This window comes from Rhinichthys klamathensis, unplaced genomic scaffold (genome assembly GCF_029890125.1).
Source record: "Rhinichthys klamathensis goyatoka isolate OS25496 unplaced genomic scaffold, OSU_Roscu_1.1 h1tg000280l_1, whole genome shotgun sequence".
Lineage (NCBI taxonomy): Eukaryota > Metazoa > Chordata > Actinopteri > Cypriniformes > Leuciscidae > Rhinichthys > Rhinichthys klamathensis.
Window position 1 is genome coordinate 289,644 of NW_026606799.1, and position 21,529 is coordinate 311,172.

The 21,529-nt window shown below is 39.9% G+C and overlaps 1 protein-coding gene across 3 annotated transcripts in view; it reads left to right on the forward strand.

Annotated features, from left to right (window-relative positions):
- Positions 1 to 7,059: 7,059 nt before the first annotated feature.
- The window catches only part of enpep (glutamyl aminopeptidase), a 61,193-nt gene continuing 46,723 nt past the window's right edge, over positions 7,060 to 21,529 (forward strand). For all 3 annotated transcript variants that reach the window (XM_056269045.1, XM_056269046.1, XM_056269044.1), the window contains exons 1-19: positions 7,060 to 8,014; positions 10,471 to 10,612; positions 11,845 to 11,976; positions 12,106 to 12,226; positions 13,129 to 13,283; positions 14,259 to 14,372; positions 14,493 to 14,627; positions 14,713 to 14,778; positions 14,862 to 14,927; positions 15,113 to 15,273; positions 16,558 to 16,631; positions 16,730 to 16,866; positions 17,594 to 17,649; positions 17,879 to 18,029; positions 18,228 to 18,301; positions 19,675 to 19,779; positions 19,874 to 20,047; positions 21,108 to 21,248; positions 21,342 to 21,423. In XM_056269045.1, the coding sequence (XP_056125020.1) occupies positions 7,389 to 8,014; positions 10,471 to 10,612; positions 11,845 to 11,976; positions 12,106 to 12,226; positions 13,129 to 13,283; positions 14,259 to 14,372; positions 14,493 to 14,627; positions 14,713 to 14,778; positions 14,862 to 14,927; positions 15,113 to 15,273; positions 16,558 to 16,631; positions 16,730 to 16,866; positions 17,594 to 17,649; positions 17,879 to 18,029; positions 18,228 to 18,301; positions 19,675 to 19,779; positions 19,874 to 20,047; positions 21,108 to 21,248; positions 21,342 to 21,423 (2,712 nt within the window). In that variant the 5' untranslated portion in view covers positions 7,060 to 7,388. The remainder of the gene's footprint in view (positions 8,015 to 10,470; positions 10,613 to 11,844; positions 11,977 to 12,105; positions 12,227 to 13,128; positions 13,284 to 14,258; positions 14,373 to 14,492; positions 14,628 to 14,712; positions 14,779 to 14,861; positions 14,928 to 15,112; positions 15,274 to 16,557; positions 16,632 to 16,729; positions 16,867 to 17,593; positions 17,650 to 17,878; positions 18,030 to 18,227; positions 18,302 to 19,674; positions 19,780 to 19,873; positions 20,048 to 21,107; positions 21,249 to 21,341; positions 21,424 to 21,529) is intronic.

A 21,529-nucleotide genomic window follows, 5' to 3' on the forward strand; every position in this document is an offset into this window, starting at 1 on the left:
GCACGGATTTCCAGTCTGGTGACATGTCTGTCCCGTTTTGCACTAGGCCAGCATGTTTCCGTGAGCACCTGCCGCAGACTTCTGGGCCTTATGGCCGCGGCCTCCCCTGTGCTACCTCTGGGGCTACTCCACATGAGACCTTTTCTGTGGTGGATGAAGCTCTCAGGGGCTCGGCCCACGGGGCCAGCCCTTCGCCTATTGAAGGTGTCGCGCAGTTGCTTTCGCGCCCTGTCAATCTGGCGGGACCCCCTCTTCCTTCAGAAAGGAGTCGGTATGGGTGCGGTATTCCGTCGCCAGATGGTTACGACGGATGCCTCTCTGACCGGATGGGGAGCGGTTTTCGAGGGCAGGCCAGCGTGTGGGGTTTGGACTGGCGAGACCCTCTCGTGGCACATAAACAGCTTGGAGCTGAGGGCTGTCTTCCTGGCTCTTTGCCACTTTCTCCCTTTCCTCGAAGGACACCATGTCATTGTCAGAACGGACAATATGGCAGTAGTGTCCCATGTAAACAGACAGGGGGGTTCACGATCGTGCACCCTAGACAGGCATGCGCGTCACCTTCTCCTGTGGTCCCAGGACAAGTTCCTCTCTCTGAGAGCAGTTCATGTCCCAGGGATTCTGAACCTCGCAGCAGATTTTCTGTCGAGGCAGAAGCTCAGGTCTGGGGAATGGATGTTGAACCGCCAGACGGTGGCCCTGATCTGGGAGGTGTTCGGAAAAGCGGAAGTGGACCTCTTTGCATCTCAGGAGTCGTCCCAATGCCCGCTTTGGTTCTCTCTGAGCCCTCCAGCTCCGTTGGGGATAGATGCGTTCGCCCACCCTTGGCCGATGCAGAAACTCTATGCCTTCCCGCCCATCAAGCTGATCCAGGCGGTTCTGTCCAGAGTGAGGGAGAGCGGAGTCCGCCTCCTTCTGGTAGCCCCATTCTGGCCGTCCCAGCCATGGTTTTCGGAGCTGATCCCTCTGTTGGAATCTTCCCCCTGGGAGATACCGGTCAGGGAGGACCTGCTTTCCCAGCTTCAGGGCAGGATATGGCATCCTCGCCCCGACATTTGGAAGCTGTACGTTTGGCCTATCAGAGGCCGTTACCTTTAAGCTTTGATCTCCCAACTGACGTTCAGGAGACCATTGCGAATGCTAGAGCCCCTTCGACGAGGAGGCTATATTCCTCCAAGTGGAGGGTGTTCGAGGCATGGTGCTTAGCACATGATAGGAACCCAGTTAACTGCCCAGTAGGCACAGTGCTGGAATTCCTGCAGGAAAAGTTTGCTTCCGGAGCGGCCGCTACCACTCTCAGAGTATATGTCGCAGCTATTGCCGCTCATAGAGAATCAGATGAGATTCCCTTGGGGAAACTGAGGTTAGTTTCGGCCTTCATGCGTGGGGTTAGGCGCCTAAAACCGGCTCGCCCCCCTAGTGTTCCCTCGTGGGACCTGTCAGTCGTCCTGGAGGGTTTGTCAGAGGCTCCCTTCGAGCCCTTGGAGTCAGCCCCTGAGCGGATTCTGACTCTTAAGGTTGCTCTTTTGTTAGCTTTATCTTCATTAAAGCGGATGGGGGATTTGCAGGCTCTCTCTATTAGTGAGTCATGCTTGGACTTCGCTCCTGGCCTGGTTAGGGTTACTTTGAGGCCGAGGTCGGGGTATGTACCCAAGGTTCTTTCCACGGCGTTCCGCTCTCAGGTTGTTAACCTTAACGCTTTCCAACCTCCTCCTTTTGCCTCTGAGGAAGAAAGGAAACTTAACTTGCTCTGCCCGGTCCGTTCTTTGAAGTTGTATGTAGATCGCTCAGGCGGTTGGAGGAAATCAAACCAGCTCTTTGTATGTTTTGGTGCTGGCCGCCGCGGGCTTGCAGCATCAAAGCAAAGGATTTCCCACTGGGTAACGGATGCTATTTCGCTGGCTTACGAGGTGCGTGGTTTGCCTTCACCTCTTAGCATCAGAGCACATTCCACCAGAAGTGTGGCTTCCTCTCAAGCTCTCTTTAGAGGGGCCCTCTTGGAAGACATTTGTGTGGCGGCAGGTTGGTCCTCTCCGCACACCTTTGTGAGGTTCTATAATTTAGATCTTGACATGACTCCAGGTTCCCAGGTTCTTTCTGCTTGAACCTGTCATGGTTGTTATTATTATTTGGTCTGGTACCAGTTATGGCAGCGCTTAGCTTGGCGAGTTTGGTATTTCGTTCCCACTGCGCTTTCCGCAGCGTTGAGTGAACCTATGAAAGAGAACGTCTCTGGTTACTTACGTAACCTATGTTCTCTGAATAGGGAACGAGACGCTGCGTTCGCTGCCAAGCTCCTCGCGCTGCCGACAGTTTTTCTTTTCGGCAGAGAAATCTGAGGAGAAGATGGCGCGCGCGCGTTCATCATGCTACGACGTAAGAGCGTCGGGGCGGAGCCAGCTTTGCGCGAGCGCCATCAGCCAATGAATTGGCGTGATTCTATAGGGCTTCAGGCAATCGGCACATCCAGAGGATATCCCACTGCGCTTTCCGCAGCGTCTCGTTCCCTATTCAGAGAACATAGGTTACGTAAGTAACCAGAGACGTTTTTTATATGAATGAGCATAACCTTGTATATTTCAATGGAAGGTTACTTTTTAAGTATTTCACAACCATGACCACCAGATGGCAGCTCTAAACTAAAGACACTTCACAACAAAAGCAGTTTGTTTATTTAAAGTAAATGTACACTTAAAAATGAATTGAAATTTTACTTTTAAAAAGCATGTTAATATGATGTTCCCTCACTTGAAACTCTAATCATATCAGTAGTCTAATAAAAGTCACATTCTAATTGAAGAATCTATCTGGTGAATAGTACTGTGTATTAGGCCTACATCAAGTATTGATACATACAATTAAGTACAGACAACGAAGGCTATATAAAATACCTCTTCTGTAATATATGGCTCGATAGATCTAAGCCCTTAACTTAAAAGTTGTTGATTAAAATTTTGAGCCAGTATCTGTGTCCAACAAAGGGTTCAGGTGAAAATTTTGCTGACCTAATTTCTTCTGAAATTACCTTTATATTGGGTCGAATAAAGATTGATGAAATTCTGTGAGATTATTCATCTTAATATCTGTAAAAGCTTCCTGTCTTTCTCAGATCATTGATACTCCCAGATAAAGATGTCACAGCACCATTGTTTCTAATCATGTTATATTATATCTCATAGACTGATAATAACAAATGATTTATGATTATATGATTATAATACGTTAATGAACAGTCTTTCATATCATTGCCCTCCTATAAATTATACAAGATCTGGTTTAATCAGATATACACCATAACAACCACTATATTTATGGTGAGAAAGATTGTTGTGTGCTTTATGATGTGTTCCTGTTTGCTTGCCTGTGTCTGCAGTTAATAATTGCTATAGGACAGTAAGAGCTGTGCGTGTTAACCCCCACTGAGGAGGTTATGGAGACGTTACATCAGTGACTGACGAATGGAGTTTCACTTAGAAAGCCTATCACCTTCGACGCATTCAACGCATACCTGATCCTATGGATAGAAGATCTGCTGGAGAGAATAGGAAAAGCCAAGTACATCACCACACTATATCTCTGCAAAGGATATTGGCAAGTACCCCTAGAGCCAACTTCCAGACACACCGCTTTCAGGACTCCGTTGGGTCTCTTCCATTTTACCGTCCTTCCTTTCGGACTGCATGGAGCTCCAACAACGTTTCAGAGATTAATGGACAGAGTCCTGCAAGGATGTGAGGAGGGGTCTGCAGCGTATCGGGATGACGTGGTCATACACAGCAACTCCTGGGAAAAGCACCTATAGCACATGAGACAGACCATGGAAAGGATAACAGAGGCAGGATTAACATTAAATGTGGCAAAATGTGAGTGGGCAAAGCAAAAGGCGAACTGGGTTTTATGGGCAATGGGCAACTACGTCCTCAAGTTGACAAGATGGAGGCCATCCATCAAAGTCCCAGACTAAAAACCAAGAAGGAAGTGAGATTGTTCCTAGGACTGGTGGGCTGGTACCAACGGTTCGTCCCAAACTTCGCCTCTGTAGCTGCACCCCTGACCAAAGGCATAGCAAACCATGTCCCTGACCAAAGACTGTGACAGCATTTCAAGCTCTGAAGGAGAAGATGTGCTCCAGTCCGGTCCAGCAAAGTCCTGACTTTACCCAAAGGTTCCTGGTCCAGGTAGATGCCTCCCCTACAGAACTTGGGGCAGTCCTGGTCCAGGGAACCCAGGGAAATGAGAGGCCAGTTGTATACCTCAGCCGTAAGCTTTTGCCAAGGGAGACTCGCTACTCAGCAGTTGAAAAGGAGTGCCTCGCTATTAAGTGGGCCCTGGAAAGCTTACGGTATTACCTCCTCGGAAGAGAGTTCGACCTGGAGACAGACCACCGAGCCCTGACCTGGATACCCTCTATGAAAGATAACAATGCCAGAGTCATGAGATGGTACCTTTCACTGCAGCCCTTTAACTTTAAGATCCGGCACAGATCTGGAAGGTAAAACGTTGTTGCCGACTACCTGTCCAGGTTTCCAGGCCAGTACTCGGCTTGAAGAGGAGGAAGGTAATGTGACAAATCTGTCTGACCGCCACCGCTGAGGGAGCAGCACTGGCACGCACACACAAACTCACTTGCATACATACCCCATTCACTCTTCATTCCCCATCCTCACCTGTTGTTTTCGCCATCTGCAACGCAGGTGCACACGCTTCCACATTTCCCTTCAGTCCAGTCGCATATATGATAAGTTCACACACATTGTCCGTGTCTTGTGTTTTTTTCGCGTGTCTTCGTTCGTTTGTTACTAATCAGAGATCAGGTAAAGCCTCAGACACTTGTTCAATGGTTCGCCGCTGGATTCAATGGTTCACAGAGATCATCACCCCCCAGCTGTAAGCCATTGAAATTTCAATAAGTTTCAAAACAGTTATGACGTGACAAAGCCTCGTTTACTGAAATCACCTGACTTTGGCAGTTTGATACACGTTCCAAACCACTGAATCGAAACAAAAGGTTTGTAAAGGTTTCAAAGCTTCATGAAGCAGTGTTTCGAAACCGCCCATTTCTATCAGCTGTGGTCTTTAGCTTCCTTGTTAGTGCACCCGCCTCCCACGCCGGAGACTCCGGTTCGAATCCCGCTCGGAGCGGGTCATGTAGGAACGGTTACATTTGGTGCCGTGACCCGGATTGGAGTGAGGTTTAGGGGGATAAGTGAACCAGACATAGGCCAGTAAGTGCTGTGTGTGTAAACCTCACTCCCCTGGCCTCAAGAGGCATGTTATAGGCTGCGGTCTTTAGCGTCCTTGTTAACGCGCCTGATACCACACTAAAGACCCCAGTTCGAATCCCGCTTTGAGCTGGTCGAGTAGGACTGGTTACACTTACCCTTGCTCTAGTGGTGTATTTTATCTTGTTTCTGGTTCTGGTGTATCCTTGTTGCTATTTTGTTTTTTCCCCCCTCTAGTCTTGTTCTAGTTAATAATCGCCCTTGTGATCCCAGTCTTGTTTTTTATCTTGTGATTTTTTTTTTCTATTCAAGTTTTTTATCTCCATCTTCCCTGCATTTATAAGTTTCAGTCATTTATTTCTAGTTTTCTTTTTTCTTTTGTTTCATAGCTGTTTTGCATCAGGTTTTATTTAGCCTCTTGTTACATTTATTATTTTGTCTTGTCTGTCTTTGTTATCTTGTTGTGTCTTGACTTGTTCATTGTGAGTCTTGTGTTCGTTCCTGCCCTGTATCCTGAGATTTCCTGGCCATTGACTCTCACTGTCTGGCAGCAAGACTGGTGCAGCTGTCTGGTTCTCAAGAGTCAAGCCTCTGGTTCTGTGAGCCTCTGTCTGTCAGCAAGACTGGTGCTACATCTGAGAGATCATCAAGCCTCTGGTTCCTTGTGTTCCTGCCTGGTCTTTCTCACCATCATCCCACCTGGTGCCGCCTCTTCCTCCGCAGTCCTCAAGCCCGCTGTCACCCAGGACTGGTCTCAGTGGTCATCCTCCCTGCCTGCCATCGTGTCATCTGTCTTACTCTAGTTGTCCCCGGTCTACAATCTTGTCAATAAAACCATCACTGCTCATTTTGCGTCTGGGTCCTCTCTCCATGCAGATCCATGACAGCAGATGCGTATTATGTGTTCAGTCTATAGGCACTTAGTTTTTCTTGATGACATCGCCAACTACTGATCTGGCATGCATAATACAGAATTTTTTTTTGTTTTTGTAGATCCGTGTGAACGGAGATCGTTTCGACAACAATGTCATCTATACGTGAAAAATTAAAATGAAAACCTTTCCGTTTTTAACATTGTTGTCATGTTAATGTACCCTTAGATGACAGTCACAGATTTTAGGTCAGATCATTCTAAGATCATTTTGCATTGAAATATAGAGAATATAAGTGAATTTGATTTTTTTTTATGTAAATTTTAATATATTGTTGGAAAACAAGTCTTATTTATTGGCCCTTCATTGTAAAAAGTTTGGGCTCAAGCACTTTCCTTGCTATATGTGTATAAATGTTCACCTGAGATTTTTATGTATATATAATCAATTGTGTTCAAATACCGGTATGAATAAATAAAACTACATTCAGGAAGAAAACATGCATGTGATCTAAACTTTATATATGGGGCTTTTGTGTACAGTCACTAACATTGTGATTGTGATTGTATTTAGATCCCCCATCTAAAGGTCTCTGATCACATTTGTCCCTTTTGATTTTATGATGGAGTGAATAAAGGACCACATCTATCTGCTGTAGACTTTAATGTCTGACAAATTTGTTCATAATTTACATTTTGAATCCTGTATATTATTTGTTCAGTCACTTAAAACCGTGTCAGCTTCGTAACATTCACCAGTTCTCTCCCTTAAGCCCCTTCCTCTCCTCATAATAACTCTTTCCATGTTACTTTGCTTTCCTATGCCTCCCTCCCCCAGTTTTCTCTCTCAGATGCTTGTTTGTGATCATTCCTTTTTGACTGCTGATTAACATATTTTGATTTATGTTTAACTGAAGGGCAGTACAAATTCAGCCCTTGTCCCCTATGTATTGCCATTATCAGCGTGAGATTTAGTGTGAGGACAATCACTTCCCTGTGTGAACGCATTGACAACCGCTTGGCTGTGACATTACAGGCATCAGAGCAATTTTTTGGAGGGCGGTGAAACTTAACTCCTGATTTAACCTCTGAGCCTCCCACAGGCTGCCCTGCATGATTGAGTGTTGGACTGCGTATGTCCACACATTTGGGAATCAGACACAGCTGCTTCCTCTCTTTGGAGGCAAAAGGAAGTGCAAGGATAGTGTGTGTGTTCACAGGGAGAGAGTGTTCTGACTTTGTGAACTTTGAGTGTTTGTACACATTCTGAGTCTTGTGTCCGTGTTTGACGGCTTGCCATGGAAAGTTTGGAGTTCGAAAAGAAGGAAAAACGGTACTTTATCCGTGGGAAGCATGCTGCTATCATCTGCGCCGCCGTCATTGTGACAGGTGTTGCCGTGGGGCTCGGAGTTGGTTTAAGCCAGAAGACCTCCTCATCTGAAGACGAAACCAAACCAACTCCAACACCATCACCCACAACACCGCCAGATAACCGTGGTCCCTGCAAACCATCCGACAACACAGATGGCGGATGGAACAATTTCCGCTTACCTGACTACATGGTACCGTCACATTACGATCTGCATCTGGAGCCCGACCTCAATACGGATACCTACACCGGAAGCGTGTCCATCCATCTGACCCTGACGCAGCCCAGTCAGCACCTGTGGCTCCACATCCGAGAGACTTTTGTCACCGCGGTGCCCACTTTACAGCGCAGTGGCCCGTCCGGCTTGACCTCTGTCAGGGTGAAGGAATGCTTTGAGTACACGCCGCAGGAGTACGTGGTGGTAGAGGTGGCCGAGCAGCTTAGTGTCACTGGTACAGGCGAGCACTACGTCCTCACTCTTCACTTCCAGGGCTGGCTCAATGGCTCTCTGGTTGGTTTCTACAGGACCACGTACCAGGAGAATGAAGTTACCAAGTAAGGATCAAAACATCTATTGTAGATTTTTTTTTTTTTTTTTTTTGGTGGTGTAATAAGTCATTATGCACAGGCCAGAGGTATTAAAAGTACTGAAAAATTATACTTGAAAGTATGTGTGCTGTTACAATTGAATGAATTATAAAATCAAACATTATTGAAAGTGAAAAAGTTTACACTTTTAATACGTTTACACTACTGTTCAAAAGTTTTTTTTTTTATTGTGTTTGAAATAAGCCTCTTATGCTCACCAAGGTTGCATTCAATAAAACAGTAATATTGTGAAATATTATTGGAATTTAAAACAAATCTTTCTATTTGAATGTAGTTTAAAATGTAATTTATTCATGTGATGGTAAAGCTGAATTTGAAGCATCATTAATCCAATCTATAGTGTCACATTATCCTTCATATATCATTCTAATATGCTAATATTTTGTAACAATATAAAGGTCTTTAAAGGGATGGTTCACCGAAAAATTTAAATTCTGTCATAATTTACAGCACTCTCAATTTGTTCCAAACCTGTATGATTTTTTTTTCTGCTGAACACAAAAAAAGATATTTTGAAGAATGTCAGTAACCAGACAGTTGATGTGCCCCATTGACTTTCGATAGTATTTTTTTCTCTCCATACTAATCTTAGTCAATAGGGCACATCAACTGTCTGGTTACTGACATTCTTCAAAATATCTTCTTTTGTGTTCAGCAGAAAAAAAATTCATACAGGTTTGAAACAACTTGATGGTGCGTACATTTTTGGGTGAAATCCCTTTAGCACTGTTAGTGAACATGGAGGAACATGGATAAAATTGATCAAAAGTGACAATTTATTTCCAAAAGAACACACACAAAAAAAAACGTTTGATAGTTATTTATAGACTGATCAGTGAGTCAAGTTCATCCACATTGCTTTAGGTATAATACTATGCTATAGTATAGAGATTTTTTCTTCTTGAGGCTGAATGACCAATGTTGTTTCCAAATACAGTTTACTGAAATGGATTTCATTAACTATATCAGTAAGCTCAGTGAAATGGACAAAATGAGGACAGATTTATGTTGTGAGGACCTGCAAAAATGTACTTCGCATTTTGGAGGTCTAAATGAAATTATAAAGAGTAAAAAGTATATATTCTTTTTCAATATAGTACAATTTAGTAGTACTCGAGTAAGGTACAAATTCCACAAAACAATACTTGCGTATAGTAAAATACATATACACTTTACAACTCTGCATAGAGTTTAACGTGATGAAATTTAACTATGGATCATTTTTTTTATATTGCTGTAATAGTTACTATAGTAACCAGGCGCTTCGATAAGGATGTTACAGTTCCTCAGCTTTCAATCATGACCATGTCAGGACCATCAGGCAACACCAAATAGTAAACTTTTTTCTAATCAGCACTGTTGTCACTCTTGTCCTACAAAACTTTATTACCCTAAACTTTAGATGACCTGGCTTGGTTAGTGGACCCTAGGTTATCTCTCTGAACTCTAAGTGACCTATTATTGTTGCACTATTTCAGATGTTAACCAGGTTATTTTAATGTATCAGTGAAAAAACATTCTGAGATTTACTGCAATTGCCTCCAACAGTGAGATACCAATCATGCAAATGACCTTTTACCATATTACAACATGTCCCAGAAATGACATGCAAACTTATTTATCTCAATTTCTCTCACAATTACTGTACATCTCAGCTTCTCTTTGTAAACAGGGAACAGATAACACTAGACAGGACTGAATGTCTGAATTTAGCCCACAGTTTGGATAAGAAGGTCTGAGACCTCTGCTTCAAAGATAATTGAATTATAGTCGCTAAGTGAGATATCAAAAATAATGGAAAATCCCAAAGAGATGCTACACGTGCATGAGTATTGCCAAGCTGTAAGTCACATTTTATCTGATTTGGGAATGGTGTGAAATTTGAACTGAACTGATCTGGACCCTCATTTCTTGGAACAAAAGCAGAAAGGTGCCAAGAATGAGATATCTACATCTGCTAAAGCTTATTTGATCATTAAGTAATATAGCTTTTAGCACTATTACTGCACTGTTCTGTTCAGTTTCAGATCTGAGAAATACTGTTAAAAAAGCTTAAAATAGGAATGCCATTCCTAATATATGTTATGAAATAGCAACTCATGCTATATGTATCATGGGTGATCACATGATCATCTATCATATCATAATCAACAAACAAGTCTTTATTATCTATGATGTTGAAGAACTAAAAATCACACTATACAGGAATTGAGTATGTGTCTCAATGTAAATTTTAATATTATTTTATAGCATTTGCATGGGCAAAACTCCAGAGGCCACCAAAAACTATTCAAACTTGATTAGATGTTAATGAAAATGTGGTTGGACTTTCCCCACGTGGTTAATGTGGTAAACGTAAACCCCTATTTGATTTTTATGAACCCCGCTCTGATCTTTTATAGGAAAATCGCTGCAACAGACCATGAACCCACAGATGCTCGTAAATCTTTTCCATGTTTTGATGAGCCCAACAAAAAGGCCACCTACACAATCTCCATCACCCATGACAGTGGATATGAAGCGCTGTCCAACATGCCTGTGGAGGTATATTCCCCTGATGCTTGAGTCTTAAAAACAGTTTGTAGAACTTGAACTTTTAAACCTAGAATTGTACCATCAGTCTCCTAGTGTGTTATGTGTGGTTGTCTTAATGGTTTTGGTAAATGAAGATCTGATCAGATGATTGTGGTCAGAATTATTAGCACCCATGGTAAATATGATCAAAGATGGTTGTAAAAATAAATCTGCATTGTTTATCCTTTTGATATTTCATTAATTTTTTAGCAAACATCTAACCTTTCATTGAAGTAAAAGAATTGAAACGGGGGTAAATCACATTATGAAATAAATACTTTTCTCCAATAATTATTGGCACCCTTTTATTAAATACTTTTTGCAACCTTCTTTTGCCAAAACAACAGCTCTGAGTTTTCTCCTATAATGCCTGATGAGTTTGGAGAACAACTGACAAGAGATCAGAGACCACTCCTCCATACAGAATCTCTCCAGATTCCCAGCTCCATGTTGGTGCTTCTCCTCTTCAGTTCACCCCACTCATTTTCTATGGTCATGGCAGAAGCCATGACCATTTTGTGCTCAGTGACACATTTTTGTGTTGATTTTGATATTTGTTTTGGATCGTTGTCCTGATGGAAGATCCAACCATGGCCCATTATAAGCCCATTAGGACGATATAGACACACATCCTCTTCCTGGCAGATTCGTAACATCTTCAGTTGATTGGAACTTCTTAATTATTGCCCTGATGGTCAAAATGGGGATTTTCAATTCTTTAGCTATTTTCTTACAGACACTTTCTATTTTGTGAAGCTCAACAATCTTTTGATGCACATCAGAACTATTCTTTGGTTTTACTCATTGTGATGGATGATTAAGGGAATTTGGCCTTTGTGTTTCCTCATATTTATATTCATGTGAAACAAGAAGTCATAGCTAGACAATTTCATATTCCTAGTCATCCTGCTGTGCTTACATATATATCTTTTTTTTATATTAATGGGAATACACTTCTGAGATAATTCTAGGGGTGCCAATAATTGTGGCCAATGTGTTTTGGAGAAAAACATTTATTTCACACACCCACACACTTTCATTTATTTTACTTTTTTTAATTAAAGATCAAAAGGATAAACAATGCAGATCTATTTCTACAGCCCTCTTTGGTCATATTTACCAGGGGTGCCAATAATTCTGACCACAACTGTATATTAGATGTTCATATTCCTTTAAACACCTCTTTTGGCTCTCTTTCACAGAACACAGAGAAAATGTCAGATGAAAAAACAAAAACCTCCTTTAAAAAATCTGTAAAGATGAGCACCTATCTGGTATGTTTTGCGGTGCACCAGTTCAGATATGTGGAGCGAACATCAAAAAGAGGAATACCAGTAAGAAATTTTCTTTCGCTGTTTGTTCTTCTAAACCAGTAACTGAATATTACTGAATATTTCCTAACAGTCGGAACACTGAAACCTCTGTGGATTTTCATTATTCATCTCTTTCTCTCCTCCTGACAGTTGAGGATCTATGCTCAGCCTTTGCAGATCTCAACCACTGAATATGCTGCAAATGTCACTAAGATCATATTTGATTACTTTGAGGAGTATTTTGACATGGACTATTCAATAGAGAAACTTGGTAAATCAGCAGATACATTTTCACAATTTTTAACTGTTTATCATATTAGAGGTATCATCATCATTATTAATTATTACTTATAATTTTTATTTTATGGGGCAATGATTCTGCTTTCTGGATCTATTAATTTATTTAAAAAATACATAAAACCAATTCATATAATAAATTGAATACAACTCTTTCATGATTAGCCCTATCTGAATTTAAATTTATTTTCATATTAATTTTAAACTGTCCCAATATCACAATGAAGGGGAAAAAAATGAAATTCTCAAAAGAAACCCTTGTTAAGTAATTGGTTGTTAAGTGGACATTATTTTTTTATGATTTTTTGTCTAAACAGAAATATTTTAACAGATTTATTACTTTACGACTTTTTTCAGGTTGTAAAATGTCATGTGGTGCAACTCCCCCAAAATGTTACATTTATGATATTTATAAATTAATCATTAATGATATTTGTTTGAAAAAAGTTTTTAACATTACATTTATAAATATTTTAAAATATTTCTGAAAGTATTAATAAGTGTATAAGTGTATCTTCTTACTTGCCAGGTGTAAGGAAAATATTATTACTTTTCATTGAATTTAAGCTTTTCTTGAAAAGGGAATAATTATTTTTTTCAAAATCATATGTAACCAAAATTAATACATATAGTACATTTTTAAATATATATATATATATATATATATATATATACATTTCTTATTTTTATTTTTATACTTTTTAAAATTAACATTTTATAAAAAAAAATATATTTGAACACTTTTTTATCATTTAACCTTATACGATTTAACAGCTCTACAAACTTATCTTATCAAAAGGCATTGATTCATGATCTATAGTATTTTATGCTATATTCGGACAAAGGAATATAGGATGTATTCTGTTTCTGCTCCAGATAAGATTGCAATCCCAGACTTTGGGACAGGAGCGATGGAGAACTGGGGGTTGATTACTTACAGAGAAACCAACCTGCTGTTCGATGAGAAGGAGTCCTCTTCAATCAACAAACAGCGAGTGGCCAGTGTCATTGCGCATGAGCTTGTTCACCAGGTTACTAACCCTATCTATCACATATGGTCTAATGGTAATCACTGAAAGATTACGAGTTGTGAAGCTAGTTAACCAGGCATCATGTATCATGTACAGACTGCAGCTTTAATATCAAAGCAAGCAGTGCTTTAAAGCACACTACAGGTGCTCTGTCCAGGACACTGAGCAGAGCGAGGACAATAGCATACATCATCAGTCACACTTCAGAACAGGCCTTGGCAGAACACCCTGTTCTGAGCCTGCATCTCATTTTACTGCTTCCTGTAACTGCTTTTTCCATCAAAGAGGCTGAATTTTATCAGGCCGATTTACAGTAACAAGACTGACAGAGAAAAATATGATTACCATAAAGATTACTATCACACAGTTACATATTACACCCTCTCAGAAACATCCAACGTAGTGATGTTTTTTAGGATCATGACTGCAGGCACATTGTACACTGATAAGATTATCTTTTTATGGCCAGGTCCAAGGTTGTTGGAAGCAGAAGTTACACAGGGCTAAAAATGTATTATAATAGAACTGCAGAAACCTTTTATAGATGGTCTAAAATCATGATGCAATTTAGATAATTTGTAACTTATTTCCTAGTAAAGACATTCACAAGTCTTTTTGTTGAGCTTTTATTATGCTGCTGCTGACTTTGGTTGCATTTGAGTATTGAATCCTTGAAATATGTTCAATTTCTTTTTAACTTTGAATAAACACATTTTATAAAAGGCATGGTTACAGGAACAATATAAGGCTGAATAGGCATGAGGTATTTAGGGTCTACAATTTAAGGAACTGTGGCCATAAACTTAGCCACTATGTTAATACTGTGTCTTAAGAGCAGTTAGACAAGAGGCAATCAGTCTTCATTTTCCAATTCAACTAATTAAAAAAAATAGGACCAGAAAAATAGATGAAAAACTGTTTAGACTAGTCTAAGCAGTTTTTACAACTGACCCTTGTTCTGTCTTTAATCTGCAGTGGTTTGGAAATATTGTGACTATGGACTGGTGGGACGACTTGTGGCTGAACGAGGGCTTTGCCAGCTTTTTTGAGTATGTGGGAGTGGAACAAGCCGAGACTGACTGGGGAATGGTGAGCACATGCCTGAATCATTCAAATGTATTCCTAAATAGGCAACATCTCTCTGAAACCATCCAATCACATTGAGGCTAGATACCATGTTTATGCCAAATTCATCCTCTGTGTTCCCAGCGCGACATCATGCTTATCAATGATGTATTTCCTGTCATGGTCGATGATGCTCTTCTCTCTTCCCATCCTATTATTGTGGATGTGTCCAGCCCTGCTGAGATCACATCTGTGTTCGATGCCATCTCATATAACAAGGTAAATTCAGTGATGCCTAACCTAGGGATGTTGCTCTATTAACTTTTTGCTATAAATTGGTCGCTCTAATCTCATTCTGCTTTAGGGAGCTTCTATTTTACGTATGCTGGAGGACTTGCTTGGCCGTGACAAATTTAGGGATGGATGTCGAGTAAGGCGCCTCACTTTTTACATTAATTTTCCAATGACTCCACACTTTTATCTTAAATAAACCCTCTTTCTTTTTTACCACAGCAATATCTGAAAAACTTCCTCTTCCAGAATGCTAAGACTGCAGACTTTTGGAAAGCCATGGAAGATGTAAATAGCTTTTACTGGTCATACCTTGTCGTTTTAATGCTTATATATAACTATAAGTAACTTTGCAACTACATGTCTACTAACTCTCATTAATTTGTTTTAATAAATTAATGTTTTTTAATACATTTTTGTCTGCACACTATTTAGATATATGCCTATTATATATATCTTGGGTCATACTTTAGGAGAGTGGCTTACCTGTGGCAGACATTATGGACACATGGACCAAGCAGATGGGTTATCCTGTTCTGAATCTGACCATCACAGACACTGAAGCGAAACTCATCCAGAACAGGTTCCTCCTGGACCCCAATGCTGACCCCAGCCAACCCACCACTCCCCTGGGGTGAGCCTGATGATATTCCCACATCCCTCTACACCAAAATATTTTCTGTGGAATAAAACTCTGTAAATCAATAATATTACCAAGAACCACATAGGCCCAACAATTTGCAAAAGTAACATGGCATGTGCAGATTAGGAAAATGCATACACTATAAAATATTGTGTTCACCATACTGCCAAGTGACAGATGAATCTGCACCAAAATACTGTTAAACAAATGCACAGCCTTTGACGTCAACAACAAAAAACGTGGAAAGCGTTTTTGTCCTACCTTTTAAAGGCTAATAAGGCCATGTATTTTGCCTTTCGAATTCTTAATGATATGATTGGTTTATTCTTACTGTCCACAATCAGAACAGACTTACAACTCATTTTACAGTCACTCACAACCATAGACTGTAAAAAAAATATGGATGTAGTATCCGTGACGTCACCCGTAGGTTTCTGAAGAGCGTTTTTGTAATAACATTCATCACATTCATCTAATTTTTCGTAACGATCCGCTAGCTGCCCGCCCCATAAGGAGGCTGTCAAAAAAACGCATCTCTGTAGGCAGCCTAGGCTCTGAGATCTGCACACAAAAACATTGGAGTACAATGTCGGTGATCGGTTGGAACACTGTTTATTTTGGTTTTGAGTGGTGGTTGTACCCCAATGTTTTTGTGTGCAGATCTCAGAGCCTAGGCTGCCTACAGAGATGCGGTTTTTTGACAGCCTGCTTATGGGGCGGGCAACTAGCGGATCGTTAGGAAAAATTAGATGAATGTGATCATTTATGTTTGGGCCTGAAATCGCTGATACAACCTTTAATATAATTTAAAGTTGTAAAAAAAATTCACCCCCCTCACAGTCGTCATGAAGGGCAAAATTAGCTATATAGGCCAAAACAACTATTTGCCACCAGGCTGTAAACATATTTTTTTTTTCTGCTGTGAAGTTGGGCATTTTAACATGGGGGAGATACAGATTTGACTCACTTTTGCTGTCAGCCTCAGTCGATGAATTGCAGTTTAATTCACTTCCGTGTTGGTTTCAAGAGAGAGACGGGGAGGTTGCCGCTTGCTCACAACCTGCTCACAACCCATGAATTGAAAAGCACTGCTCTATTCTTTATACGTCCTTATCTCATCTGTCAGCCAATAAACTACAACATGTTTACAAATAATAATTATCATTATTCTTCACAGGAACACAGATAATGAACTGAACTCACCTCTGATTCTTCTTCTCTCATTTGGCACCATGAAAAGTTCATTAGTTCACAATGATCTCTCTTGTCCCACAGATACAAATGGACCATTCCTGTGAAATGGAGCACACTCAACTCCAAAAACAACTCTTTCTTATTTGACAAAACAGGTTAACAAGATGTTTAGACTGTTTTTGACACTGAGAAATAAGTTATTTTAATTGAGGTATCCTGCTGTGTAATTAATTTCTGGCCTGTGTTTATTTAGAGGACGTCATTGCTGGATACTCCCCTGCAACCGATGGTCTTATCAAAGTCAACAAAGACCACATGGGCTTTTATCGAGTAAATCACCACGACAGTGTGTGGAGCACTATTGCTGAGCAACTTTTCACAGATTATAAGGTAGCCTATAATCATTCATATTTCGTTCTCATTAATATACACTTTTCACGTTTCCGAATTTCTCAGAAGCAGAAGTCGTGAGTAGCAAAAATATACCTTAAATAGCTAAAGAAAAACTCCACAGTTGTGTTTTCACAACTTTCAAAAAAAATTCAAAAATCGTTAACGGCAGTCAGAAGAGAGAAAGATGTTTATTTTCACTTCCAAACACCCTTACAGCAGCGTTAACTATCCTGTTTTTAATTTGATGAAAAGGTAATATAATACAAAGTATCTAGTGTTATGAATGTATAGGCCTACATTAAAAAAAAACAACGTCATCACAGTCTGTGAAAAGGGTCAATTTAGCTTACGCTAAGGAAAAAAAGAAGTCCCCTATAACGTACAAAACAATAAGCCTAGCAACAAGACAGACAATGTAACAATGTTACAGTAAAATAAATTCTGTACCTGAGGTAATTTATACTTACAGACAATACTTGAGACGCTAGATGGCGCCAATTGCGTTTGAATCTGAATGAGATTGTCCGCAGACCTCGGTGTGACCTTTAACTTTTTACTGTCTATGGGTGTGACTCGTGTGAGAGACCACGCCAGATGACAGCGTTACCACGGATGACGGAGTGATATTGCGATTGGCCAATCAGAGCAATGATGTTCTGCAGAGAGTCGTGTGATAAAATATATAAACTCACATGATGTTTATCTTTTCTTTTCTTTTTTTCAGGTGTATGATGCAACTGACCGAAGCAGCTACATTGATGATGTATTTGCATTTGGACGGTGAGTTCGTAAAAAAAAACACAGATATAATGACATGTCATTAGATCAGTGAAAAAAAAAACATTTTCCAACTGCAGAACTCTTGCTTTCAATCTCGACTTGCTGACAGTAAAAAAAACTGAATTTGAGATGATGTTACATAGCACAGCATTTTATGGTTATAGTGGAGGTCAGAAAGTAAGGATGATGAAGTCATGCTTGGGTGCTGCCTTTTGTCTTTCATTAACAGGGCAGATATTGTCAATTATGGAAATGCCTTCAACTTAACAAGATATCTGGCCAATGAAACTGAGTACATTGTGTGGGATCGAGTATCTACTTCTATCTCCTACGTCAGAGACATGCTGGCTGATGACCCAGTGCTTTACCCCAAATTCCAGGTTGGATCCCAAAGTCTTCACTACCTTCCAGAGCATGACAACAGTCCTTATGTAAAAAACAAAAACATGTAAAATGTTAAAATCTGGTCTTATTCCAAGCGGGAGATTTATAGCTGATATTCTTTATATAAATGTTTGCAAGAGGTTACTATTTTAAATCTTCTGTTTTTCATATGCTCTGTTTGAAATCGTGTTTAGAAACTCTTCCGTGACCATGTCCAGAAGATATCCAGAGAGCTTGGGTGGAATGATGAGGGGACTCAAACAGAGCGGTGAGAATTCTTTTTGGCAGAACTAAAAAAGCTCTCCTATAGCACAGGCCAAGCCAGGGACACATTCTTGGATTTATCAGTCTTGTAAACCTCAGAGTTAAATGCTGCATATATGCATGCATACTATTTAGCACGTGTGTGTGTGTGTGTGTGTACATGCGCTGAATAGTATGCATTTGTGTGTATGCACTGAATAGTATGCATGTGTGTTTATTATTGTACGCATGCACATATACATTGGAAATTCTTCTATTTTGCATTCTTTTCTAATTTAATACATTTTTCATAACAATTTGATGAAAAAGTTTAAAAAAATGTATTGCCTTAGACTTAAGTGTTTGTTTCATCCTCCTTTTGCTTTAATGACAGCAACATTGCTCCACAAGTTGTGTTCTAAAGAACATCTGATGATCTATACAAAAAGTTACATGACCAAATTTTCTATTTTGATTACTGAAATTCAGAATCTTAAAGTCACCCTGAATTCAAAATGGACATTTCTTATTTTCTTCATGGAATATTGCAGTATTCATTATACAAGATTTATCACAGTTGCAGATCATAATTTTAAATTCATGTGCCCTCATAATCATTAATCAAATTACTTCCCCTCCCTCTTGCAGCAACATCTTCTGATGATGTGTTTACTGGCATGAGGGTGGGACAACCTGTCACTCAAATAAGATAATAGGAATAGCAAACGATAACGAATCAATTCCTGATTGACAAAATTAAGTCCCGTCCTACATTTTGTCTTGTTAAAGGATCCGTTTTACTCAGAAATGTCACAATAGGGAAGAAAAGACTATCGCAACTTGTTTCATGCTGACTTTAAATATTTTTTATTCATTTAACCTTTTTGTTTTAATATTATTATAATCTTAAAATGGTTTATTTTAAGGTTTAAATATTAAAAAATTAAAAAATAAATTAAAATAAATTAAAATCTCAACAAACCTTGTGTACATTTACATGACAACGATGTACTAAAAGCATAAACGTTTTTCCTTCGCATTTGTGAAAACTTTTGCGGACGACAACGTTCTTAAAACGGTCCCTGTTCCCACAAATCCGCAACTAAAATGCTGTATTATGCATGCCAGGCCAGGAGTTGGCGATGTCACTTTGTTGTTTTGGTTGTCAAGTACTTGCGCATGCCTATTTAGACTGAACACAAAATAGACACAAATGTGTGTTTTTGTAGTTTACACAACACTTTGAAACCCATTTTCAAAGGTTTGCATTTTCGGGCCCCCGAAACACTGTTGTCTTGTAAATGAACGGCCAAAACACATAAAAAGTTTTCCATTTTTAGTTGAAAACGGTGTCGTGTAAACGCCCCCCTGAATTTCTTTTTTCCGTTTCCTGTACAGGCTGCTGAGGGAGACAATTTTAGGCCTTGCATGTCAGATGAGTGACCAGGAAGCTCTCAACCAAGCCTCTGAAATTTTCAATAAATGGATTGATGGAACAATTAGGTAATCACATTCATACATAAATACCTCACAGGATGTATAGTGGTCCACTCAGAGTCAGTGTATCAAAGAGGCTCTTTCTCTGATTGGGGAGCAGCAGTGTGGCTGTCAACTTACGGTTGTTGGTGTACCGATACGGAATGAGGAACTCAAAATCAGAACGGAGCTGGGAAATCATGTTCCAGAAGTATCTCTCTGCCTCTCTCGCCCAGGAGAAAGACAAGCTGCTCTACGGCCTGGCTTCAGTTGAAAATGTCACTCTCCTTCATAGGTAATCTCCCTCTTCCCAGTGCAGAATTAAAGTCGGCATTAAATGCATGATATAGATTTTACTGTGAGTGATTCTTACACATATTTATTTTTTGAAAATTGTTTTGGGTAACACTTTATTTTAAGGTGACGTGGTTACACTTTACTACAGGTATTTACTATAGTAATAACAGTAAATTATACATAATTACAAGTAATTACCCCTAAACCAAATCCTAACCTTAACCGTAACTCATCCTGTGAAAATGAAACACTTCTCTCTGGTGACGTATGATGAATTTTTCCAATCACTCACATTTATTTTTGAGTGCAACGCCCACATCTCAGAATCCAATCAATAACGACGCATAGAACCAAGTCCCTGCCCTGCATTTTTTACTTTTTTGATAATCCATTGTTCTCTGAAAAAATACTGATACTGCTTCAGATTCTTTCACCTACAGTTGACTAACTCATAGCCTAATTGCAAAAAAAAAAAAAATCTGTTTACACCTGGTTTTAAGATGCGTTTTGGTCAATCGGATCACAAGTGCACGACGCTAAATACAGGTGTAAACGGGGTCTAACATTTTGAGCTTGTCCACTTTCAGAGGTAGTCAAAAAAGCATTTGACCAGATTGCTTTCGTTGTGTAGAGGCTTATGTGGTCGAATGTGTTTGAACAACCACAAAAGACATTACTCTCCGCCTACTGAGCAAAAGTGTAAACAACATGGGTAGCGCGCTAGTCAGAAGGCTTTTAAACTTTGTATCCTGAAGACCCAAGTTTGGTTTGATGAAAAAACATACCAAGCACAACTCTCACCATTCACAGCGTTCGGCTTGGTCTTGTGGCTATCAGATCGAATGATCTGAAAAAGCCCATACATTTACCCACCCATAGACCCTCCACTTGAAAAAATCAGAACAGAAGTGGTTGAAATTGGACAAAAGAGACTGGAATAAACGGGAATGTCTACTTGTGATCAAAACACATCTTAATACCAGGTGTAAACAGGGCCTTTGTAATAGTAAACTAGCACTCAATAAATCATTTGTTCAAATGTCTTTCTTTTGTAACAGGTTGCTTGAAGCCGCTAAAAATGAAAGCATTGTGAGAAGTCAAGATGTTTTTAGTCTAGTGCAATACGTGTCACGCAACACATATGGCAAAACTATGGCCTGGGAATGGATGACGCTCAACTGGGATTACCTAGTGAACAGGTTAGTTCATCTAACAGTTGAAAGGAACAGGGAAAATCAGTTTTCTTCTTATTGAAAATAACAATGTTCTATATGATCTCATGTCTGTTTTAGATATTCTATCAATGACAGGAACTTGGGCCGTCTGCCCTCCAGAATTACTAGTGCATACAACACCGAGCTGCTGCTATGGAAGGTGAGACACAAAGGCTGTGTTTGGAATGGAATACTAGCTTACTACTTAGTAGATTTTGGATTTTAATGCACTTTTGTGCAAAATATCTCAGTTTGACTGTCACAAA